The 9,160-nt window shown below is 54.7% G+C and overlaps 1 protein-coding gene across 3 annotated transcripts; it reads right to left on the reverse strand.

The window, feature by feature from the left end:
• Nucleotides 1-272: 272 nt before the first annotated feature.
• SCAMP5 (secretory carrier membrane protein 5) lies at nucleotides 273-8,638 on the reverse strand. Of its 3 annotated transcripts, none has more exons than XM_052808038.1 (7): nucleotides 8,508-8,638; nucleotides 6,598-6,675; nucleotides 6,158-6,286; nucleotides 3,858-4,014; nucleotides 2,992-3,093; nucleotides 2,653-2,770; nucleotides 273-2,533 (listed from the first exon to the last, which is right to left on the reverse strand). In XM_052808038.1, the coding sequence occupies exons 2-7, from the start codon at nucleotides 6,602-6,604 to the stop codon at nucleotides 2,339-2,341; spliced, it is 708 nt and encodes a 235-aa protein (XP_052663998.1). In that variant the 5' UTR covers nucleotides 6,605-6,675; nucleotides 8,508-8,638; the 3' UTR covers nucleotides 273-2,338. The 3 variants fall into 3 exon arrangements, with proteins under 3 accessions (XP_052663998.1, XP_052664000.1, XP_052663999.1); XM_052808040.1 differs by having other exon boundaries at nucleotides 6,598-6,676; nucleotides 8,519-8,555; XM_052808039.1 differs by having other exon boundaries at nucleotides 6,598-6,676; nucleotides 8,514-8,555.
• Between the last annotated feature and the right edge of the window lie 522 nt (nucleotides 8,639-9,160).

Below are 9,160 nucleotides of genomic sequence, written 5' to 3' on the forward strand. Positions count from 1 at the left end.
ACAGGATTCAGGGCAGCCGCAGAGAGCTGGCAGGGGGAGAGGCGGGTTAAGAGGACCGCTCGTTTATTGTCCAAAGGAGAAGCACGACAGGTTGGGGGGCAGCGCGTGGTAGGTGGTCCCCAGCCCTTTCCGGATACAGCTTAAGAGCAGCCACTCTCTGGGCGTCCCTCTGATGGTGTCAGCTACAACTAAGGAAGGCTGGAGCTGCAGGGGCGCATCTCAGTGGTCAGCACTCACGCTCGCACGTTTAGGAGACACACCGGAGAGGAGGGTTAGATGCTGAAGCAATGTCTGTTAGTTACAGCTTGTTACAGTTATTATTTATGCATCTTATTGTAAATGCAAAAGGTGAAGTCACTTAATTCATCATTTCTCAGACATGGATGACAGCACGTGATTTGGCATAGTAAGTTTTAGGCTAGCTATCAATGAATTGCACAATATTTAAACCTGATTAAGTACATAATAGGCTCAGCAAAGGATTACTTTTTTCCTTAGATTTTATACATATATATATATACACACACGCACACACAGACAGGCATTTTATCATTAGTTGCATTTTAGTCTTGTCAAGAGACGACTGCCTACTGCAGAGTGACTGAAGTGATACCCTTAAAAAGGAAACTATTCTTGGTGTGCTTTGCTGGAAAAGAGAAGTTCCTCTTTGGGGTGATTCTCGTGGGCAGGAGTCACAGACAAGCATCACCAGACAGCTAGAGGGGACGGGGGGCAAGGGGCTGGGGACTCGCACAGCCCTGGCTAGCTGTGGGCATCAGCGGTGGCACACCGAGCTTGTCTGCAGCGTGCAGGAGATATTTGAGCCAAGGGGCTGGATCGGGTTCCGTTTAGGCTGCTTTTCTAGGACTTGGGAGAAAAATTTGGCTTATTTAAAGTGCATTTAGAGTCTGAAAAGCATCTCTGAGAAGGAGCTTTCCCTACTCCTGCCCTGCAGTGTCCATCAGCTCCCATTTACAAACCGATCTTTTCCATGGTCTGCCAGTCACCTTCCCCATCTGCCACAGCCCAAGAGGTGTTAGTCTGAGCTCAGCTGCCTCCCGCTAAGGTGCAAGATCATTATTTAAAGCTCAACCTCCCCTAACTGGGCAGGGATTTGGGGCTGACAGGAGCAGGGATTTCTGCACCGGGAAAATACACAGCCACGTTTCACTGCGCTTTTTAGAAGCGCAGGTGAGCAGGAATCCTTCCCACCAGCCTGGAGGTTTCCTAAAGAGCCTTAAATTAGTGCATGCCTCAAAAGCTAACAGGGACGAATCTTGGCTTCGCTATTTACATAGTCAGTGAGACTGATTGTATGTGCTTGCATACGGGATGGCAAGATTTGACCCAGAGCCTTACCCAAGAATAGGTCCTCTGAGAAACGCTCTGCCAATTTTCTAGCCGCTTTTCAAAATAGAAGCCTTTAAAAAACAGACTCGGGATGCAGAATCTGGAACAGGACAGTTGTATCCCACAGGGAAAACCTGTCCTCGCTCCTCAACACATACACTTGCACGCGCGCACACACACACACACACAGAGTGCGCCGGGGCTCCTGCCCAGTCACACACAAATACTGGTCTTCCACGTCAAAATGTAAACTACTCATTTACAACACCACACACTGAGAGAAGTTGTAGATCCTGAGCCAGGGTGTAGATTAGGAATCTCTTGGCTTCCAGCAGATCAACAGCAGGATTGAGGGTTGGTTTGGGTTTTTTTCCCCCTCTCTTTTTTTTTTTTTTTTTTAACACTAAATCACCCAGCCACCTGCTAGTTAAAAAGCAAAAGAAAAGGGAGAATTCCCGGGATTGATTGCCCTTGCTGAGACAGTGGCAAGTGGCTGGACACTACCAACTGAAAGAGAAAACACACACATCAGATACCTGTGGTTCAGGGCTTATTCCAAGAGGGGAAATGGGTGCTGGTTGCTATTTTTATCTTTCCCTTTTGGGGGTGGAGGGGGGCTTTTGGCTGATGTGGTTCTAACATACACCTATCACCACAGTAATTAAAAAACCACCACCATACACTATTTCACAGCGAAAAAGAAGACACGTGAACGTACACTTACTACCACACACAACAAGAGCCCTGCAGGTCAACTCAACGGCCTCTTCAAAATGAAAAATAAAGGAGAAAAGAAGAGCTCAAGACAATAACGGGGGGGAAAAAAAGAAGAAAAAAATCCAAAATGATCTCATTACAAAGAATGGGAAAAGAACCATTATGGTACACTTCGACTTTCTGAAATAGCTGCAGAAACTCGGCTCAGCTTTCCTCTTCCTCCTCCTCCCTTCCCCCCCAGATCTTTTGCCCGAGGACAGAGTCCTGCTGCTCACATCTCATTGGAGTAGGTGTAGTTCGGGGTGGCCGAGTACTGCGTCTCGTGCTGCATCATGGCCCCCTGCGCCGCCCCCATCGCTGCATTCTGTGCTGCCTGCTGGACGTGGGGGTTCTTCCATGCCCCTGTGGTCCACTCCTCCTGGGCTTTGCTGAAGCTCCCACCGCTCCCCCGGTAAAACTTATGCACCTGTAGCAGGTTGGAAAGAGAAAATCCTGAGGCGCTGAGCGACTGCGGCTCACGCTGACCTTCCAGGGTAGCAGCAAGGGCTCCCTGAAGCAACGCGGCACCCCCCTCTCTTCCCATACCATAGTGAGAGCGATGAAGGAGAAGACTGCCATCCCCGTGAACAGGACGGTGGGGATCAGCATCACCACAGCCGACCCCACGTTGGTCCCAAAGAAGGAAATTGCTGCAATCCAGCCGCTGCAAGGAGATCAAAACAGCCAGTCCATTCAACAGCCTGGGGCTTTCCCATCTGGCTCTGCACACCGCAGCCTGCCAGCATCCCTCCCAGCTCCTCAAACCATCTGCCCCAAGGAGAGAAGCGACTGAAGCACCGAGGATGTTAAAAACACCAAGAGGCCACAGCACCAGCCCAACGGTGACTGTCCTTGCACACAACACGAGACCAGCACCTTCCTTACCAGACACCCCAGCCAGGGATTCCCACCGCCTGGATAATGCTGATCACCAGCTGGGCCATGAAGGTGAAGAAGAAGGCCATGAAGCTGAAGGAACTGTCTGTCCTGCAAGAGAAGTCTCAGTCACTCTCTATACCTCCATCCCTGCTGCACTGCAAGGGAAGGGAGATGCTCCCACATCTCAGATCCTTTCGGGGCAGAAGCAGCTGTGGTTTAGTAAGAGTGTGGTGAGAAGCAGAGCTGCCTGCAGACAGCAGGCACCAGAGCAAAACTAAAGGCAAGGGAGAAACTGCGAGAGGCTGAAGGTGGTGAAGGGGCACCTGGGAAAGCCACGGGGCATCAGACCCTCCCCATGGCTCGGCCAGCTCAGTGCATCAGGCAAGAGGGCATCTGTGTTCAGACACGGCTCTCGGCTCACACCACCCCACCATCAGACTCGACCTTCCCGTACGGGGAAGAAATACACCCCCAGTTTTCTAGATTTGGGGATACTGCACTGGGGATCGACCTCAGCAGCATGGGTAATCAATACAAGCACCTCAAGGACTCATGGAAAAATATAAAAGAAGCCTCAAGGATGGGCAGGAGGGGAGGGAAAGTTGGCAACTCCATCCTCACCATTCCCCCTGACGCTGCCCAGAGGCACACATAGGGTGTCTTTATATTGCAGGGTTGGGGTTTTGGCCCTCATGAAATCCCAAGCACCCTTGCTTTGAAGATTAGAAAGTAAAGCTAAAGGGCTGGACAGAAAGAGCAGAAATTCCCCCAAATATTCAGGCTATACCCCAAGCTAAGCACGAACCGTTTAGGAAGGAAAACAAACAAAAAAAAAAGGCGATGAGAAGCCAGGCTCAGGTGTGACCACTTACTTGAAAGCTTTGTAAATAGGTCTAAACCAGCAGACATAGGAGCAGGGTGTAAAGAGAATGAGCCAGAGAATTGCCAGTCCAAAATTAACAGCTCCGCCGCCTCCAATCAGCCATGCGAGGCAGCCAACGAGATTCACTGCCAAGGTGATGCTGTTCACTGCAAACACACACACACACACACAGAGGGAGCACAGTAGCACGTACGCAAGGACGTCAGTGTGATACGAGAGACCCCAACCCCAGGAATGCCCACGTGGGGCTGACCTCCAGTGGGTTTGGCCAGCAATGTGTTACCCTAACTGGATTTCCCTTAAATTAAGCTGGCTGAGTCCAGAGAGCATCCCCAGGATGGCTCAGCCAAAGGGGGTCTAACCTCAGCTGAGGAGGAGGAGGAGGAAGGAAGGAAAAAAAAAAAAAAAAAAAAATTAAAACATTGCTCAGAGTTGTAATGTCTTAAGCAGGTCCAGGGCTCGTGGGGCTCCAAGGATGAGAAAGAGCCATATCCTCCCACTGCCGGCAAGCCAGGGCACGTTTCCACCAACAGAAGGAAACTGGAGGAATCGAAGTGAAGCTTTTTCACATGCCTCCAGCTACAGTTTCACTGAAGGAGCTTGTGCAAGAGTTCCCCAAGCTAACACCCCCTGAGCTGAGAGCTGAAGTCCTGAACTCCTGGCCCCCACCCCACCAGTTCAGGGGGGTGGCATGTTTGCTTCTCCCACCCCTGCTCGGGGTTAAGCCATACAAGGGCTATTACTATGAAGCCCAGCTTAGCAGACACAGGACAAAGCAGAGAAGGCTCATCTGCATTCTGACGCCTCCGATTTTTGAGAATGATTCATTATTTCGACGAGAATTAAAACCCTCCCACCGCCACCCGCAACAGAGCTGCAGCTGGCAAGAAAAGGAGCTCAGCTGGCTGGGCTGACCAGGCACTTGCTGCTCCCTAGAGCCCCCAAGGACACCAAGGGAACCTTTCAGCCTCTCTGCGCTTGTGTCTGGCTGGGTGTTTGCGGGGGAGTTGGGGAGAAAATGATCCAGAGAGGAGCTCCAGAGACAGAAACCAACAGACAGGCGATTGGCTCACAGAGCTGGTGCTTGTGCTGTGGGAGAGGCTGGAGCAAGAACCGAGCTCTATTAAATTAAGCAGAGCAAGAACAGCCAGATTGAGATGGGGAGGGGATTTAACACCCCCAAGACAGCTTTGCCAGGGAAGCACAACTTTTTTTTTTTCCTCCCCCTTCATAGAAAAGCTACGCTAACCCCCCTGACACAATGGGGGAAGTTACCCCAGGGTCACCTTCCCAATGGGACGTGGCCCCCAAAAGCCGGAGCGAGGCACCGCCCTGGGGGTGCCAGCCTGGCACCGTGTCAAAAGCAGAAATGCCCAACCTCTCCGGTGCCAGCTCAGCTCCTCATAACCTGCCTCCAAAGCGCAAAGCACTCCCTGGGCACTGATATGCTTCCAAAGTTCAGGGAAAATGCCTGATTAAGTAACTTAAGTTCTTCTAAAGAAAAAAAAAAACAACAAAAAAACCCCAATGGTGTCAGTTTGCTCTGAGCTGCACACAGCAATTGGCATCATCTTCAGTAACATTTCCACGTATGTTGGGGTGCGATCTGTCCCTCCAGCTCTTCTCCCCACCCAGGGATGGTAAGGAAGAGAGAGCCGGGCTAGTTCAAAGAGTTAGAAGATAGTGACGGCTCTGTTAGCACAGCACGGCACACAGAGGCATGCAAGAGGAACAGGCAAGACCCAGCTTTCGGGGAAGCCCCGGGCTCCCGTTTCGGGGAGCAGGCACCCTGGCCCTCCAGTCCAAGCGGCATCTCAGCTTCGGGCCACTGCCGAAGGGCTCACAAGGACCTTGAGGTGACAGAGAATGCCCTTCCCCAGCCCGGCTGCCAAAGGAAGCCAGCAGAGGCTTGGCAGCTCTCTGGCAGGTCAAGGCTGGCAGCTGAGCGAGACAGAAAGGGGAGTAAATCCTTCGGCAGGAGGACGCACGGGTGCTGAGCTGTCTCCTCCTCGCAGTGGGCTCCATCGGGATGTCAAGGTCACCGATGGCCCTCAGGTACTGAGCCAGCTCCACACCTCCATCCTGGAGGCTGGAAGGGCTGAAGCCCATGGGATGCTGCAGCCCCCATCCCATCCCCAACAGGTTTTAACAGGAGACACCATGGCCTGGAGGGGCAGAAGGACTTCCCCTGACCTTGCTCTGCTCTTTCAACCGGTGACTTCCAGAGGAGCAGCCTTCGGGAAAGGCAAACGCAAACCCACCCAAGCTCCTCCCCGCCCAGCAACTCACGCATCCAGAGGTAGTAAAGCCGCTTGGCCATAGTACGGTGCTGCGGTGGGATCTCCGCATCAAAGTCCTGGTAGAAACATGGCTTCAAGGGGATGAACTTCGGCAGGGGAGGGAAGTTGTTCACTTTTTCTGCAATAAAAAGTTTCACCAGCATTGGGCACTGGACAGAGCTGAAGATAAATCAAGAGGCTTCCTAATTACTCTTGTTCAGCCCCAAGAACTGATGAGTTTCAAGCAGGAATTAAGGATTTGCCCTCATAACCACCAACAACCCACCCAAAAGCATCAAGACAAATTTAGCCCTCGCTGGCCACATGGATCCTGCAAGCATGGGCACCTGCAACCCCACTGGGGACTAACAAGGTTACATCATGGCCAGTAAAGCCCCAGATAGGCTTCAGAGGTGAGGGGCAACTCCCCCCAGAGACCCCCCCCCATACCTGCCATGCTGGCACACACTCAGCTTCTCTGTTGCACAGGAAAAGTAGGGGAAAAAAAACCTCGGCGATTTACCAAAGCTGGAGGAAAACGAGAGAAAAAGTGATGTGAAGTGGTCAGGCACCTCCCCAAAGCGCCTTCACCTTCCCCCCATGCCAAAATAGCTCAAGGACAGCAGTGTAGGAAAGCAGTTTGCTTTATTTACGTGGATGCTCTACACTGTTCACACATCCAGGCTTACCGCTGGCACCTGGCTGGCAGCAGAATAAATCCCTGCTCCTACGGCCTGAGGCTTACACACCAGTTAAGGCAGAAGATTAAGAGAAGATCCAGCGATGTGGGGCAGGGCGTGGGCTTAACCTCCCACTCCCAACTGACCTACATCCAGCCCTGGGAGAGGGGCCAGGCTGGATGGCAGAGGAAGGGACACAGCCCCACAAGTGATGAGGCAGCTGTGGGCAGTTTGAAATCCTCAAGTTCATTACCTGGCCCAAAACCAATTTTTTTTTTTTTTAATTTATCTTTTTGCAAAGAGTTTCAGCACATGGAACTACCTGGCTGCCTTCTGATGGCATCGCGGCTCCCATCTCTGTAAGCCCAAGCCAGAAACCAGGCCAAAAAGGAGCAGGGAACTCAGCTGAAAATATCAGCTGGAAAAAAAATAAATCAGCAGTGATTGTCACTAATGAGTCACTTGAGTGCCGGCTTAACGATTACTCATGTTATTTGGCACCTTGTAAGGTACCTTGCAGGTGGGAGAGGGGGGGAGCTCAGCATCCCAGGACGGTCCCAGGCCATGCCATGCTCAGCCTCGTCCCAGCAGCAAAAATTAAGCAAAATTAAGGCAAAAACTAAGAGCTGAGGTTTTAAATATAAGCATGAAGACAGCCACTCCATGGATCCCCACCTGCCTGCAAGGCTCTGCCAGGTGCTGCCTGCAGGTTTTGCCCTCTCCCAGGCTATTTCGGTCAGAGGAATGGCAGCAGCGAACACATTTCTCATGACATGGGGTCCCAGGGGTCAACGTTTCAGGCTCTCTGGAGGATTTGGGGGTCTCTGCCAGGGCAGCTCCCCCTGCAACCATCACCCAGCACCAAAGACACCGGATAGGCAAAGCAAACCAAACCCCCGTCTCCCGACGGCAGCCCACGGACAACTCCATCCCCCCGGCGCTATAAATACGAGCTGCCTGCCTGCCTGCGCGGCTGACGTCTCCCCAGGCAGCGACTCGACGACACGGCCCCCACCCACGCGTGCCGGGAGCGGGGCCACGCGGCCACGCGTGCCCCCCCGACCCGACACCTGCCTGGCTGCCGCGAGAGCTTTGCAAAAAACAAGGGATTTTTGCAAAATTCGGGGGGGGGTTGCAAAATTGGGGGAGGGTCGCAATTTGAGGGGGACTTTTTCAATACGGGGAAGGCTTACAAAATTGGGGGGGGGTTGCAAAAAGGAGGGGGGGAGGGCGATTTTGCAGCGTAACACACGGGCGATAACACCAAGGAGAAATCCCAACAATCCCCCCCCCCGGATGCCTGGGGTGCCAGCCCCGCGGTGCGCTGCTCGGCGTGGGTTTGGGGGAGGGTAAGCAAGGCTCGGCCTCGGCGCGAATTGCTGCCCGTGGGTTTCCACGGGCGAAGGGCCGCGTGCCCCACGCACCCCCCTCCCCCCCCCCACGCAGCCGGGCGCGGGCCTCTCACCCGCGGCTTGGCTACGGGACAACGGCGGCTTGCCCCACGCTCGGTCCCCGGCGGCAGGGGACTGCACCCACGCGGGTGCGAGCGGCCCCGTGGGCGCCTCCACCCCCCCTCAGTGGGCTGCAGGGGGGGGGGGGGGGTCGGTGCAGAGGGGCCGCCGCCCCCCTCGGGAGGAGCAGCCGACAGCTCTCCCCCCCCCCCATGGCCCCGGGACTCACCAGCGTGGCGTGGCGTGGCGTGACCCGTCCCGCGGCGGGTGGCGGCGGCCGCCCGGCCGCCTGGCGCTGCTCCTGCCGCAGCAGCCGAGCTCTCGCGAGAGTGCGGCGCCGCCGCCGGCCGGGCTGATGGGGCCGCCCCGAGATCTCGCGAGAGCCGCCGCCGCCGCTGTCCAGGGTCCTGCTGCCGGCCGGCGGGGAGGGGTGGGGCCGCGGGGCGGGGCCGACGGAGGGGGCGGGGCCCGATAGGGTTTTGGGGGGGGCTCTATGGGGTGCAGTTATCCCTACCTAGGGCAGGGCAGACCCTCTGTCGGGCATGGGTATGGTAAGATCCACATGGAGAGAAGACCCTCAGTGGGGCAGGGGCTCTGGGGGACAGACCCTGGCAGGGCAGGCAGGCCCGGGTCAGCACGGGCAGGACCAAATTTAGGGGGACCCCCATGTCCACACCCTGCTGCGCTCCAGGCCGGGGTCCCGCAGGCCCACGCTGCCCTGCTCTCAGCTCTGTGTCACAGCTGCCACACTGTCCAGCGTTTTGAGACTATTACTACTTTTTTAAGCCACCTTACTCGTCCTGTAACCAAGCACAACAGAGCTGCAGCAGCAGGTAACAGCCAGACACGGCTCACACGCACACTCTGCGAAACACACAGAAA

Source organism: Harpia harpyja, chromosome 14 (genome assembly GCF_026419915.1).
Source record: "Harpia harpyja isolate bHarHar1 chromosome 14, bHarHar1 primary haplotype, whole genome shotgun sequence".
NCBI classification, from domain to species: Eukaryota; Metazoa; Chordata; class Aves; order Accipitriformes; family Accipitridae; genus Harpia; species Harpia harpyja.